Source organism: Chiloscyllium plagiosum, unplaced genomic scaffold, assembly GCF_037043375.1.
Source record: "Chiloscyllium plagiosum isolate Xiang-an unplaced genomic scaffold, Cpla_swu_hap1 HiC_scaffold_31, whole genome shotgun sequence".
NCBI classification, from domain to species: domain Eukaryota; kingdom Metazoa; phylum Chordata; class Chondrichthyes; order Orectolobiformes; family Hemiscylliidae; genus Chiloscyllium; species Chiloscyllium plagiosum.
In genome coordinates, this window is record NW_028270169.1 from 54,782,053 (window position 1) to 54,802,935 (window position 20,883).

Genomic DNA, 20,883 nt, shown 5'->3' on the forward strand with positions numbered 1-20,883 from the left:
AGAGTTTGGGTGAGGGTAAAAGTTAGGGTTAGGGCTAGTGTTAGTGATAGAGTTATAGGGTAGGGTTAGGGTTAGAGTTAGGGTTAGTGTTAATGTTAGAGTTAGACTTAGGGTTACGGTTAGGGTTAGAGTTAGACTTGTCATTAAGGTTAGGGCTAAAGATAGGTTTGGGTTATGATCAGGGTTAGAGCTAGGGTTAGGGTTTGGGTTAGGGTTAGGATTAGTGTAAGTGTTAGAGTTCGAGTTAGTGTTAGAGTTAGGTTTAGGGTTAGGGTTACTGTTACAGTTAGGGTTAGAGTTAGGGTTAGAATTAAAGTTAGGGTTAAGTTACAGTTTGTGTTAAGGTTGGGGTTAGGGTTAGATTTAGAGTTATGGTTAGAGTAAGGGTGAGAGTTAAAAGAAAGGTGAGGGTTAGAGATAGGGTTAGGGTTAGGGTTTGATGAAGGGCTAGAGTTTTGGTTAGAGTTAGGATTAGGGGTAGAGTTGGAGTATGGGTTTGGGTTAGGGTTAGAGTTGGAATTAGGGTTAGGTTTAGACTTAGAGTTAGAGTTAGGGTTAGTGTTAGAGTAAGAGTTAGAGTTAAAGAGTCAAGGTCAGGTTTAGGTTTAGGGCAAGGGTTTGAGTTAAGCTTCGGGTTAGAGTTAGGAGAAAGTGAGGACTGCAGATGCTGGAGACCAGAGTTGAAAAATGTGGTGCTGGAAAAGTGCAGCAGGCCAGGCAGCATCCAAGGAGCAGGAGAATCGACGTTTCGGGCATAAGCCCTTCTTCCTGAAGAAGGTTTATGACCGAAACGTCGATTCTCCTGCTCCTCGGATGCTGCCTGGCCTGCTGTGTTTTTCCAGCACCACATTTTTCAACTTAGGGTTAAAGTTAGCGTTAGGTTTAGGGTTAGTCCTAAGGTTACAGATCGGGTTAGGTTTAGGGTTACGATTAGAGTTAGGGTTAGCTTTAGTGTTAGTGTTAGAGTTAGGTCTAGGGTTAGGGTTAGAATTAGGATTAGGGTTAGAGTTAGGTTTAGGATTAGGTTTAGGGTTAGAGTTATGGTTAGAGTTATGGTTAGAGTTAGGGTTAGATTTAGAGTTAGGGTTAGGGTTGGGATAGTGTTGGTGTTAGGCTTAGGGCTAGGGTTAGAGTTAGGTTTAGGGTTTGGATAAGGTATATGGCTAGAGTTAGAGTTAGAATTACATTTAGACTTAAGGTTAGGGTTAGTGTTACGGTTGGGGTTAGGGTTAGAGTTATGGTTAGACTAAGGGTGAGAGTAAGAGTTGGATGTAGGCTTAGGGTGACAGTTAGGGTTAGGCAGAGGGTTAGGGTTAGTGTTAGGGTTAGAGATATGGATAGGCATAGGGATGGGTTAGAGTTAGGATTTGAAGTCAATTTAGGGTTATGGTTAGAATTAGTGTTAGGGTTAGAGGTAGAGTTAGGGTTAGAGTTAGGTTAGGGGTAGAGTTGCAGTTAGGCTCAGGTTTGGGGTTAGGGTTAGGGTTAGAGATAGGGTTAGGGATAGAGTTGGTTTACAGGTTAGGGTTTGCGTTCGGGTTTGGGTTAGGTTTAGGGTTAATATTAGTTAGACTTATGGTTCGGGTTAGAATAAGGTTTAGGGTTAGTGTTCGAGTTAGGGATAGGTTTAGGATTAGGATCTGTTTTAGGGTTTGGTTCGGGATAGGGTTTGAGTTAGAGTAAAAGTTATGGTTAGTGTTAGGGGTTGGTTTAAAGTTAGAGTTAGGGTTAGAGTTAGGGATGGGTTAGGGTTACATTCGGGTTTGAGTTATGGTTTGAGTTAGTGTTCGGGTTGGCTAGGGTTAGGGTTAGAGTTAGGGTTAGCGTTGGCGTTAGAATTAGAGTTAGGATTAGGTTTAGGGTTTACGTCAGGGATAGGATTAATGTTATAGTTAGAATTAGTGTTATAGTTAGGATTAGGGTTAGATTTAGGTTTAGGATTAAAGTTACGGATAGAGTTAGAGTTAGAGTTAGGGCTAGGCTTTGGTTTAGGGTTAGAGATAGAGTCAGATTTAGGGTTAGGTTTAGACTTAGGGTTAGGGTTAGATTTAGGATTACACTTAGTGTTAAGGTTGGGGTTTGGGTTAGAGTTAGAGTTATGGTTAGAGTAAGGGTGAGAGTCAGAGTTGGATGTCGAGTTAGGATTAGAATTAGGGTTAGGCTGAGGGTTAGGGTTAGGGTTAATGTTAGGGTTACAGTTGGAGTTAGGGTGAGGGTTAGAGTGACGGTTAGGGTTAGGGGTAGAGTTGGAATATGGGTTAGGGTTAGGGTTAGAGTTAGGGTCAGTGTTATAGTTAGGGTTAGGTTAGTGTTAGAGTTAGAGTCAGGTTTATGTTTAGGGTTAGGGATACTTTCAGTGTTAGAGTTATGGCTAGGATTAGGGTTAGTGTTAGAGTTAGGGGTGGGTTAGTGTGAGGATTAGGGTTTGGGTAAGGTATAGGATTAGTGTTAGAGTTAAAATTAGGGTTAGATTTAGACTTAGGGTTACAGTTAGCGTTAAGGTTAGATTTAGAGTTATGGTTAAAGTAAGGGTGTTAGGGTTAGGGTTAGACTTAGGGTTACAGTTAGCGTTAAAGTTGGGGTTAGAGTTAGAGTTAGAGGTATGCTTAGAGTAAGGGTGAGAGTTAGAATTGGATGTAGGGTTAGAGTTAGGATCAGGGAAAGGGTTATGGTTAGGGTTAGAGATAGGGATAGGCTTAAGGATGGGTTAGAGTTAGGGTTTGAATTAAAGCTAGGGTTAGAATTAGGGTTAGCATTAGGGTTAGAGGTAGAGTTAAGGTTAGTGTTAGATTCAAGTTTACGGTGTGGGTTAGAGTTAGAATTAGGGTTATGGTTAGAGTTAGAGTTTGGGGTAGATTTGAAGTTAGGCTCAGGGTTAGGGTTAGAGTTATGGTTAGAGTAAGTGCTAGAGTTCAAGTCAGGGTTAGGTGTGGAGTTAGGGTTAGCGTTAGAGTTAGGGTTGGGGTAGAGTCGGAGGATGGGTATGGGTTAGGGTCAGATTTAGGGATAGGGTTAGAGTTAGGGTTAGGTTTAGGGTTCGTGTTAGGGTTAGTGTTAGAGTTAGACTTAGGGTTAGGGTTAGAATTAGGTTTAGAATTAGATTTAGGGTTAGAGGCAGAGTTAGGGTTAGGGTTAGATTGAGGTTTAGGGTGAGGGTTAGTGTTAGGAATAGGTTTAGCACTCGGGTTAGGGTTAGAGTTAGAGTTAGGTTTAGGGTTAGGGATGGGGTAGAGTTGGAGTTAGTCTTAGGGTTAGGTTTAGAGTTAGTGTTAGGGGTAGAGTTGGAATATGGGTTCGGGTTAGAGTTAGGGTCAGTGTTATAGTTAGGGTTTGGTTAGTGTTAGTGTTAGAGTTCGAGTCAGGTTTAGGTTTGGGGGAAGCGTTCGACTTAGGGTTAGGTTTAGGGTTGGGGTTAGCCGTTGGATTAAAGTTAGTGTTAGGTTTAGGTTTAGAGTTAGGTTTAAGGTTAGGGTTAATGGTACAGTTAAAGTTAGGCTTAAGGTTAGGGTTACAGTTAGCGTGAGGCTTAGTGTTAGTATAAGGGTTAGAGTTAGTGTTAGAGTGAGAGTTAGAGTAGGGTCAGGTTTATGTTTAGGGTAAGGATTCAAGTTAGGGTTAGGTTTAGGGTTAGAGTTAGGGTTAGGCTTAAGGTTAGGGTTAATGTCAGTTAGGTTGTGGCTTATGGTTAGGGTTAGAGATAGTGTTAGTGTAAGGGTTAGGGTTAGAGTTAGAGTTAGGATTAGAGTTAGGGTTAGAGTTAGAGTTAGGGTGCCCATATTCTTCGAAACCCTTCCTATTCATATACCCACCCAGATACCTCTTAAATGCTGTAATTGTACCAGCCTCCACCACTTAGAGTTAGGGCTTAAAAATGTGTTGCTGGAAAAGTGCAGCAGGTCAGGCAGCATCAAAGAAGAAGGAGAATCGACGTTTCGGGCATAAGCCCTTCTTCAGGAATGAGGAGGGTGTGCCAAGCAGGCTGAGATAAAAGATAGGGAGGAGAGACTTGGGGGAGGGGCGTTGGGAATGCGATAGGTGGAAGGAGGTTAAGGTGAGGGTGATAGGCCGGAGAGGGGGTGGGGGCGGAGAGGTCGGGAAGAAGATTGCAGGTTAGGAAGGCGGTGCTGAGTCTGAGGATTGGGACTGAGATAAGGTGGGGGGAGGGGAAATGAGGAAGCTGGAGAAATCTACATTCACCCCTTGTGGTTAGAGGGTTCCTAGGCGGAAGATGAGTCACTCTTCCTCCAGGCGTCGTGTTGCCATGGCCTAGCGATGGAGGAGGCCAAGGACCTGCATGTCCTTGGTGGAGTGGGAGGGGGAATTAAAGTGTTGAGCCACGGGGTGGTTGGGTTGGTTGGTGCGGGTGTCCCAGAGGTGTTCTCTGAAATGTTCCGCAAGTAGGCGGCCTGTCTCCCCAATATAGAGGAGGCCACATCGGGTGCAGCGGATGCAGTAAATGATGTGTGGAGGTGCAGGTGAATTTGTGGCGGATATGGAAGTGTCCCTTGGGGCCTTGGAGGGAAGTAAGGGGGGAGGTGTGGGCGCAAGTTTTGCATTTTTTGCAGTTGCAGGGGAAGGTGCCGGGTGTGGAGGTTGGGTTGGTGGGGGGTGTGGACCTGACGAGGGAGTCACAGAGGGAGTGGTCTTTCCGGAACGCTGATAGGGGAGGGGAGGGAAATATATCCCTAGTGGTGGGGTCCGTTTGGAGGTGGCGGAAATGATGACGGATGATACGATGTATATGGAGGTTGGTTGGGTGGTAGGTGAGGACCAGTGGGGTTCTGTCCTGGTGGTGATTGGAGGGGCGAGGCTCAAGGGCGGAGGAGCGGGAAGTGGAGGAGATGCGGTGGAGAGCATCATCGATCACGTCGGAGTGGAAATTGCGGGCTTTGAAGAAGGAAGCCATCTGGGTTGTTCGGTATTGGAACTTGTCCTCCTGGGAGCAGATGCGGCGAAGGCGTAGGAATTGGGAATATGGGATGGCGTTTTTACAGGGGGCAGGGTGGGAGGAGGTGTAGTCTAGGTAGCTGTGGGAGTCAGTTGGTTTATAGCATACGTTATTTTTTGCCAAGCAGGCTAAGATAAACTGGACACTTCCTGAAGAAGGGCTTATGCCCGAAACATCGATTCTCCTGCTCCTTTGATGCTGCCTGACCTGCTGCGCTCTTCCAGCAACACATTTTTAAGCTCTGATCCCCAGCATCTGCAGTCCTCACTTTCTCTCACTTACAGTTAGGGTCAGGTTTATGTTTAGGGTAAGGGTTCGATTTAGGGTTAGGTGTAGGGTTAGGATTAGGGTTAGTGTTAGGGTTGGAGTTAGCGTTAGGTATAGGGTTAGATTAGTGTTAGGCTTAAGGTTAGGGTTAATATTAGTTAGGTTTAGGCTTGGCATTAAGGTTAGAGTTAGGGTTAGTGTTAGGGTTGGAGTTAGCATTAGGTTTAGAGTTAGAGTTAGGGTTCAGCTTAAGGTTAGGGTTAATGTTAGTTAGATTTAGGCTTAGGGTTAGAGTTAGGGTTAGTGTTAATGTAAGGTTTAAGGTTAGTTAGGATTAGGGTTAGTGTTCGAGTTAGGTTTAGTATTAGTGTTAGAATTAGAGTTAGCGTTAGGGTTAGAGTTAGAGTTAGAATTAGGGTTAGCGTTAGAGTTAGGGTTAGGTTTAGAGTTAGGGTTAGGCTAAGATTTAGGGTGCCCATATCCTTCTAAACCCTTCCTATTCATGTACCCATCCAGATGCCTCTTAAATGCTGCAATTGTACCAGCCTCCACCACTTCCTCTGACAGCTCATTCCTCACACGCAGCACCCTCTGCATGAAAAAGTTGCCCCTTAAATCCCTTTTATATATTTCCCCTGTCATCTTAAACCTACATGCCCTCTAGTTCTGGACTCCCCCACCCCAGGGAAAACACCTTGTCTATTTACCCTATCCATCCCCCTCATGATCTTATAAACCTCTATAACGTCACCCCCTCCAGCTCCAACGCTCCAGAGAAAACAACCCCCCCATTCAGCCTCTCCCTCAAACCCTGGCAATATTCTTGTAAATCTTTCCTGAACCCTTTCAAGTTTCACAATATCCTTCCTATAGCAGGGAGACCCAGATTTGCACACAGTACTCCAACAGTGGCCTAACCAATGTCCTGTACAGCTGCAACATGACCTTCCAATTCCTATACTCAATGCACGGACCAATAAAGGCAAGCATACCAAACGCCTTCTTCACTATCCTGTCTACCTGCGACTCCACTTTCAGGGAACTCTGAACCTGCACCCCAACGTCTCCATGTTTGCTCAACAAAATGAGCTGAATGGCTTCAGGGTTGTCACCATTCTGTATTTCTCTGACACCCACAATGGTAACAATTCTAGCTTTTTGAGTATCCCAACTTACTTGCTCCATTGTCAGTGACTGTGCCTTTAGCTGACTGGGTGGCAATCTGCAGTATTCCCTCCTTGCCTTTTGAAGATGCCATTTAAAATCTACCTCTTTGACCAAGATTTTCGTGATATGTTCTAATGGTTTTGTATCAAATTTTGCTTTATAATGTTCCTGTGAATTGTTTCAAATTGTTTTGATATGTTAAACACTCTTTAAAGTTCCTGTCACACAGTATTGTGATTTTTCAATCTTTCATACTTTCTGGCGCAGTAGTGGAAATTGATGTTATAGAAGCTTTAACAATTAGAATCATAAAATCCCTGCACTGCAGAAGAGGCCCTTCAGTCCATCAAATCCACACCGACCGTCTGAAGAGTGTCTTGTCTGAGCATCCCACCTGTCACCCTGCATTTCCTGTGGCCAATCCACCTCACCTTTGGACACTGGGAGGAAACTGGAACACCTGGTAGGAACCCATGTCGACTCGGGGAGAATGTGTAAAATCCACGTAGACAGTCGCCCGAGAGTGGAATTGAAATCACACTCAGATCCCTGGTACCCTGAATATACTCAGACCACGTGGGAATTACTTGTTGGGAAATATAAACAGAGTCAGAAAGTGGAAATAATTAGTTCCACATGGAACTAATTAAATCTTTAAGGATTTGATGCAGCACAATGGGTCGATGACCTCATGAGACCACAAGAAATACGTATGGAAGGCCAATCGGCCCCTCTACTCCACAAACAGTACAGAATGACCTCACAAATTCTGTGAATCTACAGGACTGCTTGAGGTCGGTGGACTGGTCCATATTCATGAACTCAGCAGCCAACGTAAACATGTATGCCACTACTGTTACAGGCGTCGTGAGTAAGACTGCATGCCGAAGAAGTTAATCCGAACATTCCCTAACCGGAAACTATGGATGAACCAGAAGATCCACTCTGAGGCCTACCAGTTGGGCTATACTGGAAATCCAGGTATGACCTTCGCAAGGCCATCAGAGATGCCAAGAGGCAATACCAAACTAAGCTTGACACCCAGACTAACCACATGAACACCCGCTGTTTATGGCAAAGCTTATACGACATAACAAGGTGCAAAGGAACATTGAGCAGAATTATGGCCAACTGCATTTCCTTACCTGTTGAGCTCAATGCATTCGATGCTCATTTTGAACAGAAATGCAGTGAATCGATGTTACCCATCCCATCAGCCTTGGGTGCACCTGCACCCTCAGTCACCGCTGTTAGATGTTAGATCAACCTTCTTGAGCGTGAACCCATTAAAAGCAACTGGCCTGGACAGAAGACTCGGTTGCACACTCAGATCCTGTGCGGATCAATTGGCGGGAATATTCACTGACATCTTCAACCTCTCCTTACTACGATCTCAAGTCCCCACTTGCTTCAAGCAGACCACCATCATCCCATGCCAAAGAAAAATCATGCAGCGTGCCTCAATGACTATTGCCCAGTGGCTCTGAGCTCCATCATTACAAAGTGCTTTGAGAGGTTAGTCATAGCTACATCAACCACTGCCTCCCAGATTGCCTTGATCCCTTGCAATTCACCTACTCATGCAACAGGTTCACGGTAGATACCATCACCCTGGCGTCACAGAATCCCTACAGTGTACAAGTCCACACTATGGAACATCTGGATAACAAGGATACCTATGTCAGGCGCAGATCCATTGACTACAGTTTCACCTTCAACACCATTGTTCCAAACAAACTCATCGCCAAACTCCGAGACCTAGATCTCAGCTCCCCGCTCTGAAACTGGATCCTTGACTTCTTGACCCGCAGACTGCAATCAGTAAGAATAGGCAAAAACACCTCCTCCACGATAATCCTCAATGCCAGTGCCCAACAAGGCTATGTACTCAGCTGCCTGTTGTATTCCTTACACTTTCACAACTGGGTGGGCAAATTCCACACCAACAACGCCACAGTTTTTGGTCGAATCTCAAACGATGACACAACGGAGTACAGGAAGGAGATAGAGTATTTAGTGGCATGGCATAAACCTCTCTGTCGATGTCGACAGCATTTTGAAACAGATTGTACAGGGGACCCCCAGCTTCTGCCGCAACACTACAGATTTCTTACAGAAACCCAGCACCCACGGACTAGGGTTCGTGAATCGAGAAAATCCCTCGTCACAAAGGATGTTTGAGCAGTCTACACCAGCACCCCCCACGATGACGGCATCGATGCAACAACCTCAGTACTCAACACCAACAACTGCCAATCTCCAAGCACCATCCTACAACTCATCCACTTCACCCTCAACCACAACATTTGACTACCAGTTCTACATCTGGACACATGGAACAGCCATTGGGACCAAATCTGCACCCACATGTGCCAACATTTTCACTTGAACAAGACTTCTTTGCTGCACAGGACCTCCAACCGACATTATACACCAGATACATTGACGACATTTTCTTCCTCTGGACCCATAGCGAGGAGTCACTGAAACAACTACACAGTGATATCGACGCATTCAATCCCACCATCAGAATTACCATGAACCACTCTCTAGTACCTATCTCATTTCTGGACACACACATCTCCATCAAGGATGGACACCTCAGTACCTCACTCTACTGCAAACCCACGGATAACCTCATGATGCTGCACTTTCCAGCTTCTCCCCTAAACATATTAATACAGCCATCTCCTACAGACTACCCTACACAAGATCTCATCAGATGAGGAGGAATGTGACAGACACCTGAAGGTGCTGAAGGATGCTCTCATAAGAACATGGTACAATGCTCAATTCATCGATCGCCACTTCTGACATGCCACAGTGACAAACCATGATGACCTCCTCAGGAGACAGACATGGGATACGACTGATAGGGTACCCTTTGTTGACCAGTACTTCCCGGGAGCGGAAAAACTACACCATGTTCTTCACGGCCTGCAACATATTATCAATGAGGATGAGCACCTCGCCAAGACCTTCCCTACACCTCCACTTCTTGCCTTTAAACAATCACCAATCTTTAAACAGACCACAAGCAGACAGCCCAGCCATCAGGACAACGTTAACCAAAACACCACACAACCCTGTCATGGCAACCACTGCAAGATGTGTCAGAATGTCGATATGGATACCACCATTACACATGGGGACACCACCCACCGTGTACAGGGCAGGTACGCATGTGACTCGGCCAATGTTGTCTCTCTCATACACTGCAGGCAACGATGCCCTGCGGCAAGGTATATTGGCGAGAGCAGGCAGACACTACAACAACAGATGAATGCACACCGCATAAAAATTGCCAGTCAGGAGTGTTGCATCCCAGTCGCAGAACACTTCAGTGGTCAGGGATATTCGGCCTTATATCTTCGGGTGACCATCATCCAAGGTGGACTTTGGGATATGCAAGAACAGAGTGACCAAGCAGAGGCTGATAGCCAAGTTTGGTACCCATGAGGATGGCCTCAACTGGGACCTTGGGTTCATGTCACACTCCAGGTGACTCCATTGCACAATACACTTTCTCAAACACACACTCTTACATACTCATGCATACCCTGTCTCATACACACACACCCCTCACAGACATATACTCCATCACTCACACACGCAAACACACTCTTTCAGGCATACTCACACTGACATGCAGACATTCACACTCTCTCTCATGCATGCGCGTACACACACATATGTAAGTCTATGGGGTGAATTTGCATTTGCAGAATTATATTTGCAGACACACTTTATTTTGCTCAAAAAGCGCACAATCTGCAGGCAGCCAATCCATGTGACATTTTATAAATTCCTCCTTTGGAAATAGAACCAGTCTGACTTAAGATTGGGACACAGGCAGACTCTAACCTCAGCGCATTGTCTGAGCTGAGATGTCATTTTTAAAAATAAAACCTAAAGTTACCTTGAGAACGTGACTTGAAAGAAGTTCTGGGATTTACATGTTAATGAATGGAAACCAACAACCCATTCGAAAAGATGAAAAACTTAACAGCAATTTAGGTTTGTTCAACCTATTGTTTCAGTTGCATGACCTAGGGATCATTTACTCTAAAATCTGTGCTCTGTGATCCTGCCCCACTAACCACCTGATGAAGGGTCAGCGCTCTGAAAGCCAGCGCCTCCAACATGAACCTGTCGGACTGGAAGCTGGTGCTGTCTGGGTCCAACTTCCGGTCCGAAGGCTGAGGTCGTGAAGCTACCCCAGAATCCGGCAGTGTCGCGAAGCGGTGCCAGAATCCGGCAGTGTCGTGCAGGGAGACAGGTGAAACCGGAAGTGTGTCGTGCTGGGACGCTGGAATGCGGCAGTGTGTCGTGAGGCGGCTCCGGAAGCCGGCAGTGTCGTGAAGCGGACCCGGTAGTGGAGGAGCCGGGAGCCGGTGTGTGAGGGAACGGGAGCGCGGAGCGGGACAGCGGCGAGGCCGGGCCGGGTCGGGTCGGGTATGGGCAACACGGAGAGCGCGGGCGCCGGGCAGCCCGACTGCGCCGAGGACGAGGAGGAGGATGAGGAGCAGCCGCAGGACAGTGAGCGGGGCTCGGCCAAGGCCGGCTTCCCGGCGCCAGGCCCGGACGGAGGGCCCGAGCCGGGGGAGGGAGGCGGCCCCGGGCCCGGCCCCGGCCCCGGGCCCAGCTGCGGGCCCAGCGCTGACATGCTGTTGCAGCACCAGCGGCTGCGGGAGGCGGCCGCCAAGGTGCGGGATGAAGTCTGTGAGAATGTGGTGCAGCAGCATCACAGTCACCTGATCCGCTGGTTAGAGGAGCGCCTGGCCCGCGGGGAGGACACCATCAGGATGGCACAGCTCTGTGAGCTCCTCACAACCAGGTTCGCCATCAAGGAGGAGTGCGAGGAGGTGAGGCCGGGGCAAGGGGGGGGGGGGGGGGAGGCACTGAGTCCGGGCGGGAGCGGCCGGACAAGGGCTCACAGCGCGGAATGTCAATACACACACCCCCACCCCCCCACCGCACACTCACCCCCCCCCACCCCCACACAACACCCCCCCGCACACTCCATCCACCCCCACTGCACACTCCTCCCCCACACCCCCCCACCCCCACACACACTCCATTCCCCCCCCCACCGCACACCCCCACATTGGCTCCCAAGTTGTGGTCACCTCTTGTTGGCCTATCTACATATTGTGTCAGGAAACCCTCCTGCACACATTGGACAAACACCGACCCATCTAACGAACTTGAGCTATAGCTTTCCCAATCAATATCAGGAAAGTTAAAGTCCCCCATAACAACCACCCTATTACTTTCACTCTTCTCTTGAATCATCCTCGCAATCCTTTCTTCTGCGTTTCTAGGACTATTAGGAGGCCTGTAAAAAACTCCTAACAGGGTGAGCTCACCTTTCCTATTCCTAACCTCAGCCCAAACTACCTCAGATGGCAAGTCTTCATCCATCGTCCTTTCCACCGCTGTAATACTATCTTTGACAAGCAATGCCACACCTCCCCCTCTTTTACCCCCCGCCCCCAGTGAGTGGTATATTAGTCCCATACGCTAAAACTGCTCAAAGACTGAAATCTGCATTCCATACAGTATCATCTCCCATAGTGATGTCCACATCTATGTTCTGTTTCGCCCAGCAGTGATTCTGTTATACATCCGCACCTTATATTAGCACCCACGCTGAGATCCACAAGTGCACTGTCTACAGTACCACTTTTTGTATTGTTTGGGAGCCAGAAACTAATTGTTATAAATATAGATGCTAGTCTGCTCCATTCACGGCTTCAGGTGTAATGTAGCATTCTACCAAAGACCTGGAGTGTAGCAAGCCGTACAGTCAATAATGCTACAGCATTTTGAGTCCAAAGTGATTATTTGTAATTTATGAAAATAATACCCATAGTACAGGGTTGGACTCCAATACACACACTATAACACCTGGAGAGTGAGACCCATGGCAGTAAATGAGCATATTGGAACATAGAAGAATACAGCGGAATACAGGACCTTTGGCCCTCGATGTTGCGCCGATCCAAGCCCACCTAACCTACACTAGCCCACTATCCTCCATATGCCTATCCAATGCCCGCTTAAATGCCCATAATGAGGGAGAGTCCACCACTGCTACTGGCAGGGCATTCCATGAACTCACGACTCGCTGAGTAAAGAACCTACCCCTAACATCTGTCCTATACCTACCCCCCCTTAATTTAAAGCTATGCCCCCTCGTAATAGCTGACTCCATACGTGGAAAAAGGTTCTCACGGTCAACCCTATCTAAACCCCTAATCATCTTGTACACCTCTATCAAGTCACCCCTAAACCTTCTTTTCTCCAATGAAAACAACCCCAAGTGCCTCAGCCTTTCCTCATACGATCTTCCTACCATACCAGGCAACATCCTGGTAAACCTCCTCTGCACCCGTTCCAGTGCCTCCACATCCTTCCTATAGTATGGCGACCAAAACTGCGCACAATACTCCAGGTGCGGCCGCACTAGAGTCTTACACAACTGCAACATGATCTCAGGACTCCGGAACTCAATTCCTCTACCAATAAAAGCCAGTACGCCATATGCCTTCTTCATCGCACTATTTACCTGGGTGGCAACTTTCAAAGATCTGTGTACGTGGACACCAAGATCTCTCTGCTCATCCACACTACCAAGTATCCGACCATTAGCCCAGTACCCCATCTTTTTGTTACTCTTACCAAAGTGAATCACCTCACACTTAACTACATTGAACTCCATTTGCCACCTTTCTGCCCAGTTCTGCAGCTTATCTATATCCCGCTGTAACATGCCACATCCTTCCTCACTGTCAACAACTCCTCCGACTTTCGTATCATCCGCAAACTTGCTCACCCAACTTTCTAGCCCCTCCTCCAGGTCATTTATAAAAATGACAAACAGCAATGGTCCCAAAACAGATCCTTGCGGAACACCGCTAGTAACGGCACTCCAAGATGAACCTTTACCATCAACTACTACCCTCTGTCTTCTTCCAGCCAGCCAATTCCTAATCCAAACCTCCAACTCACCTTCAATGCCATACCTCCGTATTTTTTGAAGTAGCCTACCGTGGGGAACCTTATCAAACGCCTTACTAAAATCCATATACACCACATCTACCGCTTTCCCCTCGTCCACCTCCTTAGTCACCTTCTCAAAGAATTCAATAAGGTTTGTGAGGCACGACCTGCCCTTCACAAAACCATGCTCACTATCCTTGATCACATTATTGCTTTCCACATGTTCATAAATCCTATCCCTTCCAATTCTCTCCAAGACTTTGCCCACAACAGAAGTGAGACCCTCCGGCCTATAGTTACTAGGGTTATCCCTACTCCCCTTCTTGAACAAGGGAACCACATTTGCTAGCCTTCAGTCTTCTGGCACTACTCCTGTAGACAATGAGGACATAAAAATCAAGGCCAATGGCTCTGCAATCTCCTCCCTTGCTTCCCAGAGAATCCTAGGATAAATGCCATCAGGCCCAGGGGACTTATCTATTTTCACCCTTTCCAGAATTTCCAACACCTCTTCCCTACATACCTCAAAGCCATTCATTCTATTTAATTGTGACTCAGTATTCACATCGGCAACAATGTCCTGTTCCTGAGTGAATACTGACGAAAAGTATTCATTCAGTGTCTCCCCAATCTCTTCAGCCTCCGCATGCAACTTCCCACTACTATCCTTGACTGGACCTATTCCTACCCTAGTCATTCTTTTATTCCTGACATACCTATAGAAAGCCTTTGGGTTTTCCCTAATCCTACCAACTAAGGACCTTTCATGTCCCCTCCTTGCTGCTCTTAGCTCTCTCTTCAGGTCCTTCCTGGCTACCTTATAACTCTATCGCCTCAATTGAACCTTCACGCCTCATCTTTACATAGGCCGCCCTCTTCCATTTAACAAGGGATTCCAATTCCTTATTAAACCACGGCTCCCTCACACGACCCTTTCCTCCCTGCCTGACAGGTACATACTTATCAAGGACACTCAATAGTTGCTCCTTGAACAAGCTCCACATATCAATTGTGCCCTTGCCTTGAAGCCTACTTTTCCAAGCCACGCATCCTAAGTCATGCCTCACCGCATCATAATTTCCCTGCCCCCAGCTATAACTCTTGCCCTGCAGTGCACACTTATCCCTCTCCATCACTAGAGTAAAAGTCACCGAATTGTGGTCACTGTCCCCAAAGTGCTCACCTACCTCTAATTCTATCACCTGGCCTGGTTCGTTACCCAGAACCAAATCCAGTATGGCCTCACCTCTTGTTGGCCTATCTACATATTGTGTCAGGAAACCTTCCTGCACAAATTGGACAAACACTGACCCATCTAACGAACTAGAGCTATAGCTTTCCCAATCAATATCAGGAAAGTTAAAGTCCCCCATAACAACCACCCTATTACTTTCACTCTTCTCCTGAATCATCCTCGCAATCCTTTCTTCTACGTTTCTAGGACTATTAGGAGACCTGTAGAAAACTCCTAACAGGGTGACCTCACCTTTCCTATTCCTAACCTCAGCCCAAACTACCTCAGATGGCGAGTCTTCATCCATCGTCCTTTCCACCGCTGTAATACTATCTTTGACAAGCAATGCCACACCTCCCCCTCTTTTACCCCCACCTCTGACCCTACTAAAACATTTAAACCCTGGAACCTGCAAGTCAATCCTGTCCCTGTTCTACCCATGTCTCCGTAATAGCCACAACATCGAAATCCCAGGTACCAACCCACGCTGCAAGTTCACCTACCTTATTTCGTATACTTCTTGCATTGAGGTATACACACTTCAAGCCACTTTCCTGTTTACAGGTACCCTCCTTTGAGATTGATGCCATGTTCCTAACCTCCCTACACTCCAGGTCCTGCACCCTAAAGCTACAGTCTAGGTTTCCATGCCCCTGCAGAGTTAGTTTAAACCCCCCCCAAGAGCACTAGCAAACCTCCCGCCAAGGATACTGGTGCCCCTCAGGCTCAGGTGCAGACCATCCTGTTTATAGAGGTCCCACCTTCCCCAGAAAGAACCCCAGTTATCCAAATATCGGAATCCCTCCCTCCTGCACCATCCCTGTAGCCACGCATTTAACTGTTCTCTCCCTATTCCTCGACTCTCTATCATTAGAGTCATAGAGATGTACAGCACAGAAACAGACCCTTCGGTCCAACTCATTCATGCCAACCAAATATCCCAACCCAATCTAGTTCCACCAGCCAGCACCTGGCCCATATCCCTCTAAACCCTTTCTATTCACATACCCATCCAAATGCCTTTTAAATGTTGTAAGTGTACCAGTCTCCACCACTTCCTCTGGCAGCATATTCCATCCTCTGTAAAAACGTTGCCCTTTAGGAGGTCCCTTTTATATCTTTCCCCTCTCACCCTAAACCTATGCCCTCTTGTTCTGGACTCGCCCACCCCATGGCTGCATTTCCCTTACCTACTATTACTGCAAAGTTTCAACTCACCATCAACTGTGAATGCAAGATCACTTTATTCAAACTTTTGCAAAATTAAAGATGTTTTGATTGCAAACATTTGCCTGTAGTGATCTGGGAGTAGAGTATGTAGCTGAGTAATTTCAAAGTTTGAGAGAAGATTTGTAGCTCGGGTTCTCGTTGTGGTTCTGTTCGCCGAGCTGGGAATTTGTGTTGCAGACGTTTCGTCCCCTGTCTAGGTGACATACTCAGGGCTTGGGACCCTCCTGTGAAGCGCTTCTGTGATGTTTCCTCCGGCATTTATAGTGGTTTGTCTCTGCCACTTCTGGCTGAACATGCTGACCAGCATCCATGAACACCAACTAACCACGAAACGACACGGCCAGCTATCCTTAGTAGCCACATGCTCAGATGACAAGCAACATGAGTTTGACTGGGACAACACTACTATTATAGGACAAGCCAAGCAGAACAGCCAGGGAATTCCTAGAGGCATGGCACTCATCCACAGATTCAATCAATAAGCACATCGACCTGGACCCAATATACCGACCACTGCAGCGGACAGCTGGAACTGACAACCGGAAGCGGCAGATTCAATCCACTATAAATGCCGGAGGAAAGATCACAGAAGCGCTTCACAGGAGGCTCCCAGACAGGGTGCCTAGACAGGGGACGAAACGTCTGCAACACAAATTCCCAGCTCGGCGCACAGAACCACAACAGATGAGTAATTTATTATCAGAGCTTGCAGATGTAATCTAATTCCAATGCAATACTGATTTAAGTGCCCTGCTTTAGATGATTGATTGATTGATTGGTACAGTTGATTTAAATCCCACCAGGGCAGCTGATAGAATTTAAATTCAATGAACAAATCTGGAGCTGAAAGTGAGTCTCGGGTGGCTGTGACCATGAAACTACCATCGATTGTTGGAAAAACCCTTCTTGTCAGTCATATCCTTTAGGGAAGGAAATCTACCATACTGACTTGATTGAGCTTCATGTGATTCCAAATGCACAGCAACATGGTTAACTCTGAAATGACCCAACAACCCAACTAATTCTGGGCAATTAGTGTGTGTGATATATGTTGGCCTTGCCAGTGACACCCATGTTCTCTGGAAAAATAACAAAAACAATACCAGGAAGGACTGTACAGAGCAGGGTGTGTTAACCCACCTCCATACCTTTAGAAACAGGCCAGTCATGTAGCCATCATGCCAGTCTCTAATAACATGTTATATTCAAGGACTGACCTGCCTCCAGAGGTGCTTGTGAAAACTGTTTTGATGTGTCGAATCCCAGTGTGAGCTTACCTATTGTACTGCCATTGAAATGAGTGCTCAATTTTCTACATTGTGTAGTTCACCAATATATAAAAGAAGTACTAGAAATTTGAAAGAAGGTCAGAAAATGCTTAATTCTTAGATCTGGCCGCATCTATGAAGTTTGTGATGAGAGATTATTCAATTGAAAAATTCTGTTTCTCCAAAAATTCTACTGTAAGTGTTTAGTATTTACAGTTTTTACTGCAGTTAATATGCTTTGAGTTCTTGTGATTCTTCACTCTAAGGCATGTAGTCAGTGCTGGGCTGGGCCAGTGTTTATCATCCATTCCTAATTGCCCTTCAGGTGAACCGCGTGGTGTGGGGCAACCCACACTACAGAGAGGGAGCAAATTCCAGGATTCTGACCCAGTGATACTAAAGGAATAGTGATACATTTCTAAGGCAGGATGGTGTGACTTGGAGGGGAACTTTCATGTGGGAGTGTTCCCATGTGCCTGCTGCTCTTGTCCTTCCAGATGGCTGTGGATTTGTAATGACACTATTGAAGGAGTCTCGGTGAATTGCTTTTAAGTACAGTCTGAAGGGTCAGAATGTCATCATAACATTGACTTGGCTTCTCATGACATGTGTTTAACTGTTCCCATCTTGTAATGATGCAAACGATTTGTGTTTGTCACTTTGCAACTTGATATCACATTTTGCTAACTGTGTTTATGTTCATGAATGCTGCCTAACCTGTTGAGTATTTCCAGCATTTTTTGTTTGTTTGTCCAGTTTCCAGTATCTGCTGCATTTTGCTTTTGTGTTCCTGTGAAGTGCCTTTGCATGTTTAAAGGCATTATTTCGAACAAGTTTGTAGTAAAGAGAGACTAATAACTAGATTAGTGCAGTAACAAAGTATTTTAAAGTGGTTACTAGCAAAAAGGTTTCCTATGTTCTCTCAGAGAAGCTACTGTTTGAAGAGCTAATTTACAAGGCAGTAGTGCAAGGCCGAAGAGATGTAGTGGGTCAGCTAGCATCTGCAAAAACTGAGGTACTGATAATGAGTGTGTCCCTTTCATTTGACACTGATCTTTAGAAATTCGGTGTCTTCTGATCCTGCCCCACGAGTTACCTGATGGAGTAGTACTCAAAGTGAGTATTTCCAAATAAACCTGTTGGACTATAACCCGGTGTTGTGTAATCTTTAACTTTGTCCACCCCAGTTCAACGCCGACACCTCCACATCATGCCTTTCATTTGCAACACTGCTGTGTTCAGATGATCACCTTTCGCTCCCTTTGATTGAGAAGTCCTATTAGTTTAGTTCCACAGTCCTACATGTTTATCTATTGTGACACTTAGCAATTTTAATTACTGTTTGTGCTAGCACTCTAAGACAGGGATGTCTTTGAAACTCCTGTACAATTTTGGATTGAAGCTTTGGAAATTGAGCAAAGTGCTCATGTGCTTTCAGTCACATGCTGTTTGGGTATTAAGAGCTATGGCTAAGTAATTAAAGCTTGATTGCATATTCGGGTACAAAGTATCAAAGTACTTCACCAGTTGATTACTCCCTTCCTGTGTTCCTTTCTGGTAATAACTGTCTCTTGGGTGCTTGGCCCTGGAGGTAGATTACAGCAACAAATGACTTGGCAATTCAATGGGAGAGGTTTTCTCTTGAGTAATAGGGTTTTGATTTCAATGTATAGGGAGTACAAAGGTTCAGCAAAAATACTGTATGTAACACCTTTGTTAAATTGTGGACAAAGGGTGTTGTTGGTAGCAATATTAGCTGAGGCTTCTGGGTACTCTGACCAGCCCTGTTGTGGAATGATTGTAAGAAAAGAGATAACATTGATTTGTCCCTTCCTTTAGTTATTTTGCCCTGTAATCTCAGGGTGTTGTGATAATCTTTAACTCTGTAAATTGCCCACAAATGACTGACTGGAAAGAGGAATTACTATCAGAACAGCCTATCTAGTTCCCTACCAAAGTTGTTATTATATGGTAACAGGACCTGTGGGTAGGCTGACACTGTACAATACATTGGTTGCATTGCCAATGATTAGATTTCAGTTGCTAAGCTAGCGTTGTTTTGGCCAGTGGTTTCGGTGAGGTGGTCAGCTGACCTATCCATTGGCATATCGCATACATGTTCTGAACCAGCAACGATTGGAAGGTGGTACGTGGGCTTGATACCTTGTGAAAACATATTTACATGTTTTGATTAACCTCCAAAGGTTGACTAGAGTCAGCAGTGGTGCCAGCTCTCTCTCTCTCTCTATTGGTACTTTCCCAAGTGTAATGATGGCTTAAGTTGTTTACAAGGAGAATCTAGGAGCAGCAATAGGCCATTTGGCCCTTTGAACCTGTTCTGTCATTCAATATAATCATGGTTGATCATTCCACTCGGTCCCCTGTTATCACTTTCTCCCCATACTCACTCCAAAGAGTGATATCTAACTCCTCCTTGTAAGCATTCAATATTAAGATTAATATTCAAATGCTTTCTGTGGCAGAGAATTCTGGGTGAATAAGTTTCTCCTTATCTCAGTCCTCTATCCTGTGTTCTTAAACTGTGACCCTCGTTCTAGACTCCCCAGTCTCCTGTAACAAAAGATTATGTTTAGCCTGTCTAATCCTGTTAGAATTTTAATACATTTCCAAGAGATCCACCCATTTTATTCTTCTAAACTCCAGTGAACAGAGTTGAAACCAGCCCAGTCTCTCTTCATGCATCAGTCCCACCATCCCAGGGATCAGTGTGATAAACCTTTGTTGTACTCCCTGCATCCAGAACATCCTTCCTCAGATAAGGAGGCCAAAACTGCACATAATTCTCCAGGTGTGGTCTCACCAATTCCTTGTACCATTGCAGTAATACATCTCTGCTCCTATACATGAATCCTCAGGCTATTGAGGCCAACACACCTTTTGCCACGTTCACTGCTGCACCTGCATGCTTACTTTCCAATGACTGGTGTACAAGGAGCCCAGGTTTTGTTGCACCTCCCTCTTTCCTTGTCTGTCACAATTCGGATAATCGGTCTTCTGGATTTTGCTTCCAAAGTGGATAACCTCATTTGCCCTCTTGCTCCTGTCCAAATCACTGAACCATCTCTGCACCCTCTTGACTCAGCATCCCACCCAGATTTGTGTCATTTGCAAACTTGGATTACATTTAGTTCCTTCATCTAAGTCATTTGTATATTGAGAATAGCTGGGGTCCAAGTATTGATACCACTGGTAGCTCAGAAAAAGACCCATTCATTCTTACTGTTTGTTTTCTGTCTGCCAACCATTTCTATCTTCATGCTAGTTCACTCCTTCCAATCTCACACACTTTAATTTTACATATGTTTAGTTTCTCTTGAAAATGTTGCAGGCTTAATGCTGATCCAGAAAATTGACAGGAGACATGAGACTTGCAGTATTTCCAAAGAATGTTTCCAACTCCTGAGATTTTCGGGATGACAACTTTTGGAACCAGTCATTGTTGCGACAGTGGTCTTGCTGGCAAGGTTAATTATTCTTCCCCATCTCTCATTCCCTTTCATACAGCAGTTTGCCAGGGTCGGGGGTGGAGGTGGGGCGGTTGGTTGTGGGGGGCAAGTTTGCAACACAAAAGGAAACCACTTGTTTCACTGCTTCACTTCTTTACTCTCCCCTTTCATGACGTACTGGCATCTGTTTCAACCACTCTGACAAAGCATCTCATTGCCTCAACCAAGGCTGTATAAAGAAAATAGTTTCACAGGAACCTTCTCAGTGGCTCCTTGTCAATAATTCCGTAACCAGGC

At 45.9% G+C, this 20,883-nt stretch overlaps 1 protein-coding gene across 3 annotated transcripts in view; it reads left to right on the forward strand.

The window, feature by feature from the left end:
* The first annotated feature begins 10,806 nt into the window (after positions 1-10,806).
* The window catches only part of zzef1 (zinc finger, ZZ-type with EF hand domain 1), a 260,425-nt gene continuing 250,348 nt past the window's right edge, over positions 10,807-20,883 (forward strand). For all 3 annotated transcript variants that reach the window (XM_043718816.2, XM_043718818.2, XM_043718817.2), the window contains exon 1: positions 10,807-11,247. In XM_043718816.2, the coding sequence (XP_043574751.2) occupies positions 10,840-11,247 (408 nt within the window). In that variant the 5' untranslated portion in view covers positions 10,807-10,839. The remainder of the gene's footprint in view (positions 11,248-20,883) is intronic.